We start from the raw sequence: 13,783 nt of genomic DNA on the forward strand, positions 1-13,783 counted from the left end.
CACAAAAAAAAAAAAAAAAAAAAAAAAGAAGGAAAAAAGTAGGAAAGGACTGGGAATCTACCTCAGTGGTAAATCACATGCCTACCAAGCATTAGGCCCTGGATTTAACAAAGAAGAACAAAAAAATTGGAAACTAGGGAGAGGAGAAAAAATACTGCTTGTGCCATCTTAATATGTTCATATTTTGAAAAATTTCTTTTTTTCCCTATCATGTTTACACAGCTTTTTTTTTTTTTTTTGATATTTATTTTTTTATTTTTCGGCGGACACAACATCTTTGTATGTGGTGCTGAGGATCGAACCCGGGCCGCATGCATGCCAGGAGAGCTTGCTACCGCTTGAGCCACATCCCCAGCCCATGTTTACACAGCTTTAAATGATTATACACTTTTTCATTTAGCACTTTAGTTGCCCTATGCACTTGCCATGTTAATAATAGGGCGCAATATCAAGAACATTCTTTTTAATATTTAAAAAAAATTTTTAGACGCTGATAGACCTTTATATATTTATATGTGGTGCTGAGAATCCAACCCAGTGCCTCACACATGCTAGGCAAGTGCTCTACCATTAAGCCACAACCCCAACCTCTCTCTTTTTAATATTAATGTAATTTTCAAACAAAAGTAGTAAGAATAACATAAAAATGCCTGTGTGTCCATCTTTCAGCTTTGATTATTAATCCTTGACTATCATGTATTTATCTTTGGAGCATTTCTTTAGAGTACTTTGAAGAAATTCCAGATGTCAAACTGTATAACTTGTAAATAAACTTAAGTATATTTATTTAAAATATAAGGACTTTTGGGGTGGGTATTGGGGATCGAATTCAGGGGCACTCAACCACTGAGCCCCAGCCCTTTTTTGTATTTTATTTAGAGACAGGGTCTCACTGAGTTTCTTTGCGCTTCATTTTTGCTGAGGCTGGCTTTGAACTCTGAATCCTTCTGCCTCAGCCTCCTGAGTCGCTGGGATTATAGGTGTGCACCGCAGCACCTGGCAAGGGCTTTTTAAATTTTTTTTTAAGTTGTCAGTGGACCTTTATATGTGGTGCTGAGAGTTGAACCCAATGCCACACACATGCTAGGCAAATGCTTTGCAACTGAGCCACAACCCCAGCCAAGGACACTTTGAAAACATAACCACAATGCTAATACCACCAGTTACCTGTGACAAGTTCTGCTCTCTCAAATGCTGAAGTTTGAACATTAGTTAAGCATGCTGAGGCAAGCATATAAAGCAGGGTTTATTTAAAAAGGGTAACAGAGACTTCTCCCAGGAAGGTGAAGGGGGCCATAGCTGGTATCCTGGTATCCCAAGAAGTGAGGTGTTCTGTTCTTTTTATATGTCTTAGGCCTCCTTTGTTTTTCTGCCTTTTCCCCCTTATCTTTCTCCTTCCTGTTACAGGACTACCCCCCCCCCCCAATACTTGGTGGGAGGGCCTAAAGATGGGAAACAGGTGTGGTGGAAGGGAGAAGGGCCGGATGGTACAGCCCAGGACATTCTTTATAGCTCCCTGTAGGGAGGGGCAATTCCTGGGACAGGTTACCGTAGCAACAGTTTGGAGCCGGGGCAGGTTCTAGATAAGGGTGGAGGGAAGGGCTCCAAAGGAATTAACATTTAATTCTTCTGGGACAGTCTCCAACTTCTGGGGACTCAAAATTGGCCTAACTTGATCTGACCTGATTCGATTTACCTATCCAATCAGGTATATCGTGTGGTATATTAAGGAGTTCTTTGTTTAGACTGAAAGCTTAAAGAGCTTCTTAGTAGCTTTAACAAAGAGGTGGTTTATTGCCCTTCTGGTCAGGGAATGTATTGCTGGCTCTTCCCTTGTACCTGACCCTTCGAGGAATTCTTTGGAATTCCTTGTCTGTTCTCAAACCTAAAGAAAGAATGATTAGTCTTAGAGACAGAGGTGAACACAGCAAAACTTGATTCTGGGTTTTTACTGTTTTTAAAAGGTAAAGTAGAAATTAGTAGAAAACATTAAGGTGATCATATAAATTTAGGTTTTAGCTTTACTCTCATTTGAATTATAAACTGAGGGTTCTTGGTACTAGTAATAGTCTAGATAAGTGATTTAAAACTACAGTTAAGGAAGGCTGGGAATGAAGCTTAGTGGTAGAGTGCTTGCACATGACATTAGATTCAAATCCCAGCTCTGCAAACAAAATCAAAAACCATGGCAGTAAGCAGTGTATGAGGAATGTATCTCTGTTATCTGTTATTGATATTATCTGGGTAATAGAGTAATGGTATGGTATCAAAGAACATGGACTTTGGAGTCAGATTTGGTTTATTTCTTTATCTTGCCATAATAATACTAACAACAGTAAGATAAATAATTTTTCATTTATTGAGCATACTTTGTATCAGATACTAAGTCTTAATTTATGTCATGTCATTTAATTTTCATATTAACCCTGCAAGAAAAGTTTATGGTCTTCATTTTTCCTAGTGGAGAAACTAAAACTAAGAGCAGTTAAATATAAAGTCTGTGGTATAGCTGGGTCTTTCTCTATAGTCTCTCTTCCTCTTACATCATGGTCTTCCTTCTCTCTTTGGAATTCTCTCAAGTTTCCCACAATTCCCTCCACAGTCAGTCAGTCAGTTCTCCTCTGCTGTTAGTTATTGTCAGGTATACTTAAGGCAATGTTTAAGAAGCACTGCTCTAAGGTCATCACAATATACATGTATCATTCCATTGTTACGTGGGCTCTACAGTTCAGTCTATGGAATATTATTTTAATAGAAGAGAGAAAGAATGTTACAGATTGGTTAGGGAGTTTGTATTTTCATTAGTTATTGATTTCTTCCTATAATTTTCAACATTGGGCATTCAGTTAGGGCATTTCAGTTCTTCAGCTCTTCTACCCATTTATCTTTTTTCTCTCAATTTTGCTTTTTTTCAGAGTTTGAATTCTTATACAAATGGAGCATATGGTCCACCATATCCCCCAGGCCCTGGGGCAAATACTGCCTCATATTCAGGGGCTTATTATGCACCTGGCTATTCTCAGACCAGTTACTCTACAGAAGTTCCAAGCACTTATCGATCACCTGGCAACAGCCCAACCCCAGCCTCTCGTTGGATGTATCCCCAACAGGACTGTCAGACTGAAGCGCCCCCTCTTAGAGGGCAGGTTCCAGGATATCCTGCTTCACAGGTGAGCAGTTTTCTGTAGGAAAAATTTCAAAGTCTTTGCTTCTTGAGTTGTAAACAGTGGAAGGGTGTTTATTTATATTAGTGCTTATTTAAGAAAATGCTGAAGATGGTCAGAAGTTTTCCAGAGGTGAAGGCTGGGACTTCTTTTATATTGGATGCCTTTCTTTCTTGTAGTAACTATTTCAATAAATAGTTGAAGGTACCTTAAAGATGTCATAATCAAAAAATTTTTAAAGTGAAAGAAATTTTTTTTGTGTGTGATGGTGTGGTACTGGTATTGAACCCAGGGGTACTTTACCACTGAGCTACATCCCCAGTCCTTTTTACTTATTAATTTTTTTTGGTACCAGGAATTGAACCCAAGGATGCTCAACCACTGAGCCATGTCCTCAGTCCTTTTTTATTTTATTTACTTAAAAATATTTATTTTTTAGTTTTAGGTGGACACAGTATCTTTTTTTAAAAATTTGTTTTAATTAGTTACACATGACAGTACAATGATCTGGACATATCATCATTTGAATCAGATGGGATATAATTTCTCAATTTTCTGAGTGTACAGATTGTAGAATTACATTGGTCATGCAGTCACGTATATACCCACAGCAATAATAATGTCTATTTTATTCTGCTGTCCTTCCATTTCCCCCTCCCCCTCCCTTCTCCTCCCATCACTTCTCTCTACCCAATCTAATGTGACCAACTTCTTTTTTTTCCCCTTCACATCTTCATACCTGTATTCTGTATAATGAAAGGGGTCTTCTTCCCTCTTCCATGCAATTCCCATTCCTCTCTTCCCTATCTAGAGGTAATTTTCTTCTCATGCTCTTCCTCCCTACCCCATTTCAAGTCACCTCCCTTAATCAGAGAAGACATTTGGCATTTGTTTTTTTTGGGATTGGCTAACTTCACTTGGCATAATCTGCTCTAATGCCATTCATTTTCCTGCAAATGCCATGATCTTGTTATTTTTTTAGTGCTGAGTAATAATCCATTGTGTATAAATGCCACATTTTTTTATCCATTCATCCATTGAAGGGCATCTAGGTTGGCTCCACAGTCCAGCTACTGTGAATTGTGCTGCTATAAACATTGATGTGGCTGTGTCCCTATGCCATTTTTAGGTCTTTTGAGTATAGTCCGAGAAGAGAAATAGCTGGGTCAAATGGTGGTTCCATTCCCAGTTTTCCAAGGAATCTCCATACTGCTTTTCAAATTGGCTGCACCAGTTTGCAGTCCCACCAGCAATGTATGAGTGTAACCCCCCCCACCCCATCCTCGCCAGCACTTGTTGTTGTTTGACTTCATAATGGCTGCCGGTCTTACTGGAGTGAGATGGTATCTTAGAGTAGTTTTAATTTGAATTTCTCTGATTGCTAGGGATGGTGAGCATTTTTTTGTGTATTTGTTGATTGATTGTATATCCTCTTCTGAGAGAAGTGTCTACAGTATCTTTATTTTACATTTATGTGGTGCTGAGGATCGAACCCAGTGCCTCATGCCTGCAAGCGCTCTACCACTGAGCCACAACCCCAGCCCCCTCTTTTTTTTAATTTAGAGACATAATCTCACGGAGTTGTTAACTGCCTCACTAATCTACTAAGGCTGACTTTAAACTTGAGATCCTCCTGCCTCAGCCTGAGTTGCTGAAAATACATGTGTGTGCCACCGTGGCCGGCTTTATTTTTAATTTTGAGACATGCTTTTGGTAAATTGCTGAGGCTGTCCTCTGGCTTCAGTTTCCCAAGTTGCTGGAATTGTAGGTGTGCCATTGTGCCTGGCAAAATAAATTTTTAGAGAATTGTTTAAAAGTTTCCTAGTTTTAACCTTTTTTGGTGTGCTATTAGATTTATATTTTTAAATATTTTATGAATGATACCATGTTTAGGGCTGGGGATGTGGCTCAGGCAGTGGCGTGCTTGCCTAGCATGCATGCGTGTGGCCCGGGTTCGATCCTCAGCACCACATACAAACAAGGATGTTGTGTCTGCCGAGAACTAAAAAATAAAAAATAAATAAATATTAAACAATTCTCTCTCTCTCTCTCCCCCTCCCTTTCTCTCTCTCTTTCTCTCTCTCTTTAAAAAAAAATGATACCATGTTTATTTCTCTGTTCAGTTTAAGAGGATTTCTAATATATCTTTATTTGTGCTTCCTTATAACATGGGATCATTTGATTATAGTGTCTATGGACAGATTTATACTATACTTCAGTAATTGAATTTTAGGCCTTATTCTTTCTAGTTTGATCATCACCAAATCTTTCCTCGGTATAACTGGAACAGGTTTTTTCAGGCTTGTAGTAATTATGGCAACTAATTAGAGTTCCTAGCATTCTAGAATTTGCCAATAATATTTTCATTACTTTTAGTTTTTTTAGAATGACCAGCATATTTTTTCCTCTCAATCTAGAACCCCGGAATGACCCTGCCCCATTATCCTTATGGGGATGGTAATCGTAGTGTTCAGCAATCAGGACCAACTGTACGACCGCAAGAGGATGCATGGGCTGCTTCTCCTGGTGCTTATGGGATAGGCACCCGCTACCCCTGGCCTTCAGCTGCGCCCTCAGTACCACCTGGGAATCTCTACATGACTGAATCAACTTCATCATGGCCTAGCAGTGGCTCTCCTCAGCCACCTCATTCACCACCACCCCAGCAGTCCAAGGTAGGAGACCTAAGTGTTGTTCTTTTTGCTCTCTGGGTAATGAAGAAAGCTCAAGGGGCCAAGGTTGTGGCTCAGTGGTGAGTGCTTGCCTAGCATGTGTGAGGCACTGGGTTCGATCCCTGGCACTACATAAAAATAAACAAATAAAATGAAGGTATTGTGTCCATCTATAACTAAAAAAAAATAAAAAAAAAAAAAAAGCTCAAGATTTAACTTTTCTCCATTATTGTGTGTTAAATGGGGACTAATTATGAAAATTTGGTGACTACTTCCTGTAGCTTTACTTCAGCCTATTCTTTCTTCTTTTCTCTTTTATACTCTCAAAGACTTTATTTATTTATTTTGTACTAGGGATTAAACCCAGAGGTGCTTTACCACTGAGCCACATCCCAGCCTTTTTTATTATTTATTTAAAAAAAATTTTAGGGACTGGGGATGTGGCTCAAGCGGTAGCGCGCTCGCCTGGCATGCGTGTGGCCCGGGTTCGATCCCCAGCACCACATACCAACAAAGATGTTGTGTCCGCCGAGAACTAAAAAATAAAAAATGTTGGAAATTCTCTCTCTCTCTCTCCCTCCTCTCCTCTCACTCTCTCTTTAAAAAAAAAAAAAAAAATTTTAGATGTTGATGAACCTTTATTTTATTCATTTATTTATATGCGGTGCCGAGAATTGAAGGCAGTACCTCACACATGCTAGGCAAGTGCTCTACCACTGAGCCACAACCTTTCTTATTTTTTAAGACAGGGTCTCAATAGTTGCTGAGGGCCTTACTAAGTTGCCAAGGTTGATCCTGCTGTTTTAGCCTTCCAAAGACTTTTAAAGACATTTTAGGCTCACATCCTATTTTTAAAAGACATAAAAGTGCTCATTTTCTCTTTGTTGTAATTCTTTCCAAATGTTAAATACAATCAAACTGCATTTTGTAACCACAAATAATCTATAGATAGAAGATAAAAACCGACGTGAAATACCTATAGTATTAGTTTCTATGGTTTAATACTTTTAAATTAAACCATAGATTTGAACATTATATGTTTATGTCTGCTTTCTTTTTAAGATCTTGAGGTTTTAAATCTTAAAGGGAAAAACTGTCTAATTCTTATTTAGTAAATCACTGGATGGATTGTGAAGTGGTAAAATGTATTGTAAGGTGTTCATGATGATAATGTGCCTCAAGGAAGGTTGTTCTGTTATATTCAGGAATTCTCTTTTTATGTGAGAGGACATTCCCTTTTATCTTCTTAAAATGGTGTTTTTCTCAAATGATTGAAAAGGGTGGTCCAGTTTTATTGGAGGGAATTCTTGTAATGTACTTTTGGGTCAGGTGAAAGATGTGCGCTAAAAAATTGTACCATTGATGGATTCTTATTAAAATAGCTTTTTTCCTCTTTTTATTCTCCCATCCTAAGGATTCCTCATACTCCTATAGCCAAGATCAAGGCATGAACCGGCACAACTTTCCTTGCAGTGTCCATCAGTATGAATCCTCCGGGACAATGAACACTGATAATTCAGACCTTTTGGATTCCCAAGTCCAATATAGTGCTGAGCCTCAACTGTATGGTAATGCCACCAATGAGCATCCTGGCAATCAAGATCAGAGTAATAATCTTCCTGAAGAATGTTTATCTTCAGATGAAGGTACTCCTCCAAGTATTAAAAAAATCATACATGTATTGGAGAAGGTCCAGTATCTTGAGCAAGAAGTAGAAGAGTTTGTAGGAAAAAAGACAGACAAAGCATACTGGCTTCTGGAAGAAATGCTAACAAAGGAACTTTTGGAACTGGATTCTGTTGAAACTGGGGGACAGGACTCTGTCCGGCAAGCCAGGAAAGAGGCTGTTTGTAAGATCCAAGCCATATTGGAAAAATTAGAAAAAAAAGGATTATGAAAGGATTTAGAACAAAGTGGAAGCCTGTTAATAACTTGGCCAAAGAACTCTTGATTTTGGTTAGTTACTGTCTTTTTGAAATGCCTGTTGATGACAAGAAGCAATACATTCCAAATTTCCTTTGATTTAATTTAAAACTTGAAAAGTTGGTAAAGGAATGGAAGAACACTTTAGTTACGAGATTTTCAGTTCTCAGACGAATGAATGTAATAGGAAACTGGAATTACTAATACTGCCAAGTAGACTCACTTCTTAAGAAATTTGGGGACATTTTTAAGCAGCTTCTTATCAGCAGGAGAGAAATACATTTCATGTAACAGGCTATCAGAAACCTACCAGATGAAACTGGATATAATCTGAGACAAACAGAATCTGTTTTTGTAAACATCTGGATTACTTGTCAACATTTTTGTACATTGTGACTGTTTCAGTGTAGACACTTCATTGTAAATTACAGCTTAGACTTTAGCCTTCTTGGACTTCTGTTTTATTATTTGCAGTTCACGAATATAGTATTATTCTCTACTTCTTGGTACGTTTTGTAGTAATATGTTTAATATAATTATTCAAAAGACTATATTGACAGCCAGATAATATGGCAATTCTGAATGGATTTATGTCTTTTCATCACTTGAATATATTGCAATGTGTAGTGAATTCTTGAGGTAAATTGTCATCCTTTTTTGTATAGCACGTTTAGTTAGAGTTCTTAACACTTCTACTTTTCATAGTAGTAGTGGAAGGTGAATTTGGAAATGACATTGATACAAGAATTAAATGTTTATGGACATTTTCTTTTTTATTGTATTTGGATAAAGATCCACTTAAAATTACTTAAAAAAAAAGTATAATTGTCTTTTTACTATTGCTGCTTCTACAGAAAGCCTGTGATAGATAAAGATGAAAAATCAATGCCATAATGAATATAAATAATGACTCCAAAAAGTAATAAATATGATTATTTGACACAAGGCCCTTTGATAATATTGTTTTCCATCTAAGCTATCAGTTTCACTATATAAGATCCCTTTGGGCAGATTTCAGCTCAATTTATATTTAAAATAATGATGGGAAAAGGAGATGCTCAGGGAGTAAATCATGTATAGAGTGGGAAATTATTTTCTTCTTTTGTTTCTTAGATAAATTTCATAGATTTTTGTTTGTTTCATAAAAGATGTAACTATTAACTGATTTTAGAGCCCAATTTAAGAGAAAGCATATGGAAAGGGTCTCAACTGGCCTTGTTTGGGTACCTATGTGCTATTGTATAGAAGAGATTTAGGTAAGTAACTTTTACATCTGAGTTCTAGTATACTATAAGTGCTTTTAGGAAAATAGCTTTTTCTTTTTTTTTTTTTTTTTTGGTGGGTGTTAGGGGGTGTAGGGCCTTGCACATGCTAGATAAGTGCTCTACCAATGAACTACATCCCCAGCTGTTTCTTAATAAGATATCCAAGTGATAATATTTTTCCTAGACTGCCAAGCCTATTAATGATATTAAATCTGTCAGCCAACTCCTCTATTCATAACTAAGTAAACTAATAAAAACATGTTAAATGATGATATGAAATGTAGTAAAAATATTGAATATTGGCTGGGGCTTATGATTGGGATGAGTGATTCTACAGGATAATATGATGATAATTATATCCTAGGATTTTTATATTTGGCCTAATACAGGAATGTTTTAAAACAGACTTTTTTTTTGTGAAAATTAGAAAATTATACTTAAGACTTCAGAAAGTGGAGAAACTTAAAGCCAAGTTACCAACGGTACAGTGACTAATTCTAAAGGGAACTTTGCTATTGCTACTTAATTACTGAGTGCCCAAGATGACAATTTCCACAAAGTCTTGATTTTTACATATATATATATATACATTATGCACAAATATACCCATATGCATGTGTATCTTTTCAAGTTATGTTTTAAACTTTTGAGATGGGATTTTAGACTATAGAAGAGTTGTAAAAATACCACAGGTCCTCTATACCCTTCACCCACCTTCTTCTTATGTTGACATCTTAAAAAAACCATAGAATATTTGTCAAAATTAAGAAATTAACCTTGCTACATGGTATTAAATAGAGAGTTAAAAGTAACTTTTATTAGTCTTTTTACTAATGCCCCTTTATTCTAGGATTGATTCCAGGATCCCATCTTGCATTTAATTGTCATGTCTCCATAGTGTCTTCCAGTCTGTGACAATGTACATTAACAGGATACCTGATGTAATGTATTTCTGGTGGTGTTAACTTCAATCACTATGCTAAGGTGATGTCTGCTAGAATTCCCTACTGTATACTATATTTTCCTTTTTAATTACTAAATATTTGCTAGAGATACTTCAGACTATGCAAATGACCTGTGTCTGCATAAACTTTTGCCTACTTCTTTTACTATCCATTGGCAGATCTTGCTTGTGGCAGTTATTACTGTGGTGTTCTAACAGTGCTTTTCTATTTCACTTATTTCTTCTACATTTAATAATTGGAATTATTCTTAAGGAAGAGCTGTCACTTTTGGATTTATATTTTTAATTGTAATTAAGATATTCAGGATAGGTACAAACTTAGAAGATATAAACCAAGTTAAAATGATTATAAATACCAATATCAAAGAAAACTAAATTGATTACCTGTCACAGAAAATACAGTGAACTTAAGATGAAAATAGTATTTATGATTCGTAGAATTTGTTCAACTTTTTAAATATTGACTTCAAACTGAAATCTTAATTTCATGCTCAGACTTTTAAAAGTGTCTAAATTTATATTACTTTGGGGATCATTTTTGTCAAAATCTTGAGTAAAGTTACCCAGAGCTGGCATGATAAACACAGCTGTTTTCTTTATTATAAGCCACAGTTGTACCAAATATAGATGTTAATGTAAACATTTAAACAAATCAGCCAAATGAAGAATCTAGGACATGGTTTATGTTTGTCTCTGTATGTTGGCTTAGAATTTTTAAAAGTGCTTTAAAAAATTGGGTTTGAAAATAATTTCTTAGTGGGTTATTGTAAATAATACTGTTAAAGGTAAGCAAAAATATTTTTAAAAATTGAAGAATGCAGATAAAATTGGCATTAAAAAAAGGTTGGAGCTTTTGCTTTTTAATTTTTTTTTAATTATGAGTTTATCTTAGTTCATAGACGTTGAGATTTTGATGAGTCAGTTCTTCTGTGAAAAGGATTATTCTCCTGATTGCATCCCTATTTTTCCTTCTCTAAAGAAAACCACTTTTTTTTTTTTCTTTTTCGATACTGGGGATTGAACCGAGGGATGAGCCACATCCCTAGCTCTTATTTTTTGAGACAAGGTCTTGCTAAGTTCCTAAGAGCCTCACTATGTTGTTGAGGCTGGCTCTGAATTAGCAATCATCCTGCCTCAACCTCCCAAACCCCTGGGATTACAGATATGTGCCACCAAGCCCAATTCAGATAACCAACCACTTTCAAATGCAAAATGTAAATACATTTTCAAAATGTATGTTCATATTTTTAAATAACACAATTGTATTGCTTTTCTTTTTTTTGTTTTACCAATTTAGGTCTTTTCTACTGATTTTTCTGTTTTAGAGGGTGAGGATTTAGGTTCATGTATCTGCCTCTATTACACACACGTTAGTTCCGTCTTCCCCACTTCTCAATATAGTTTGACTATTTCTATGTAAATGCTAACCAGAACTTATTCATATAATAAACCGTGATTTCTTTTCCTGATCAACTCCTCGTTTTCCTTGTGTTTATTAGTCGTCTTTATTTTGTTTGCTTATGTATTTACGATTGATCTGACCTCAGACTCTACATCAGTTGTCTAAATCTTCTCTCAAGATACTCAAACATTTTAGCAATTTTAAATTCTTAAAGAAGTCTATCCTGGAGCATTCTGATTGGAGGATTGGTATGTTCCTGGTGTATATAGATATCTTGGAATCTTCACTTATTTTTTTGTCATCTCTTTTGGTTTCCTGTATCCTTTGTCTCTCTCTCTTATTCCTTATTTTGGTAGAACATATTCTCTAGTAGCTTTCTGAAAAAGCGTGCATGGGAAGTAATTTTTTTTTTTAGATCTTACATAATTGAAGATTTCTGTTCTAACCTGCCCCTGGATTAATATTTCTGCTAGGTATAAAATTATAGGAAATGATTATTTTAAGGATTTTAAAGACATTATCTAATATCTTGTGATTTCTACAATTGCTGTTGAGAAGGGTTTTTAGTCAGCTTTTTTGCCACTGTGACTAAAGGATCTAACTAGAACAATTTTAGAAGAGGAAAAGTTTATTTGAAGGCTTATGGTTTAGTCTTAGTCCATAGAAGGCTTGCTCCATTTCTCAGGACTTGAGGTGAGGCTGAACATCATGGCAGATTAGGGTGTGGAGGGAAGCAGCTCACATTATGGTGATCAAGAAGCAGATCACCGCTTTCCAGATACAAAATATAAATATACAAAATATATACCCTATAGCCACACCCTTTCCACTTCAATTAATCTCATCAGGAATTAATATACTGATTGGGTTAAGACTCTTAAAACCCAAGATGGGCATGGTGGTGTTCACCTGTAATTCCAGAGGCTGGGGAGTCTGAGGCAGGAAGATCGCAATTTTAAAGCCAGTCTCAGCAACCTTGAGGTGCTAAGCAACTCAGTGAGACCCTGTCTCTAAATAAAATACAAAATAGCGGGCTGGGGATATAGCTCAGTTATGAAACCCAATTTTTGTCTGGAAATTTGTACCATACTTTTTGTCCCTTCTGTTCTGAAATTTCTAAAAATGTTGCTTTGGTGTAGGTCTATTTTTATCCATTTTGGTTGGGCATATTTCATTTTGGAAATCCATGCCTTAAATTCTATGACATTTTCTTGATTTTTGTTTTTAATTTTCCCTCCCTTCCCCTTCTTCCCAATCTTCTCTGTTAACATTTCTAGACTCACTATTATTTTGATTGTGGACCATAGAAAACTGGTTCTTAGACTCCCTTTCTTTTTTTCTCCCATTTACTTTTTAGAAGATTCACATTTTTTTTCTTCCAGTTTTTCATTGAATTTAAAGTTGTTTCCATTGTATTTTTAACTCCTGAGAGTTTTTTTTTTTCTTTTCCTTTGTGGGATTTTATTCCTGTTTGTGGAGTAGCATTTTATAGTTATGAGGATATTAATGATAATTTCTTGATGTTTCTTCTTCCTGAGTAACAAATTTCCTCTGTAGTTCCTTTACTTTAAGGTCTCTATCATATTAAAAGTATTTCTCAAATGTCTGTTAGTTTTTAGATTTTTTAACAGTGTGATTTTTATTTCACTGGAGACCCAAAATTGTTTCTGGGAGATTCTGTATAATTAATTTTTCTTTCCTTTTTTAGGGGGAGGGTTTCGAGGATTGAACCCAGAGGCGCTTAACCACTGATCCATATCCCCAGCCCTTTTGAAATGTTTTATTTAGAGACAGGGTCTCACTGAGTTGCTTAGGGCCTTGTTAAGTAGCTGAGGCTGGCTTTGAACTCACGATTCTCCTACTTCAGCCTCCTGAGCTGCACCCTGTGCCTGGCTTCCAGTTTCTTTTTATTTCTCCATTGTTTTGCAGTGCTGGGGATCACACTCAGGACTTCATGTGTGCTAGGCAAGAAGTCTACCACTGAGCTCCATCCTCCATCCTTATTATTTTATTTTTTAAAAATCTTTCCTCGGTATTGGTAGGGGAGGGATGGATAGATATTTTAATTCTGAAATAGAGAAGTGGAGATTACCTGAATGATTTTCACTTGTGTGAAAACAGGAAGCTTTTATATTCTATATGACTTTTCTATTTGAGATAGTGTACATGTTTGTCATGATCAAATGTGAGGCACAGCCACACCTGGTGGTAATGCCTGAAATCCCAGCTAATTGGGAGACTGAGGCAGGAAGATCAAAAATTGCAGGCCAGCTTCAGCAATTTAGAGAGACCCTAACTTAAACTAAAATATAAAAAAGCATGAAAAGGGCTTGGGATGTGACTCCGTGGTAGTGTAAACTGCTGAGAGTGTGAATTTAAGGGGCTATATAATT

General features: G+C 36.2%; 1 protein-coding gene across 1 annotated transcript in view; it reads left to right on the forward strand.

The window, feature by feature from the left end:
- The window catches only part of Bag4 (BAG cochaperone 4), a 29,120-nt gene extending 17,659 nt beyond the window's left edge, over positions 1 to 11,461 (forward strand). The window contains exons 3-5 of the mRNA XM_078031214.1: positions 2,916 to 3,170; positions 5,582 to 5,839; positions 7,251 to 11,461. Coding sequence (XP_077887340.1) covers positions 2,916 to 3,170; positions 5,582 to 5,839; positions 7,251 to 7,733 — 996 coding nt within the window. The 3' untranslated portion in view covers positions 7,734 to 11,461. The remainder of the gene's footprint in view (positions 1 to 2,915; positions 3,171 to 5,581; positions 5,840 to 7,250) is intronic.
- Positions 11,462 to 13,783: the final 2,322 nt, after the last annotated feature.

This window comes from Ictidomys tridecemlineatus, chromosome 14, assembly GCF_052094955.1.
Source record: "Ictidomys tridecemlineatus isolate mIctTri1 chromosome 14, mIctTri1.hap1, whole genome shotgun sequence".
Taxonomy (NCBI): domain Eukaryota; kingdom Metazoa; phylum Chordata; class Mammalia; order Rodentia; family Sciuridae; genus Ictidomys; species Ictidomys tridecemlineatus.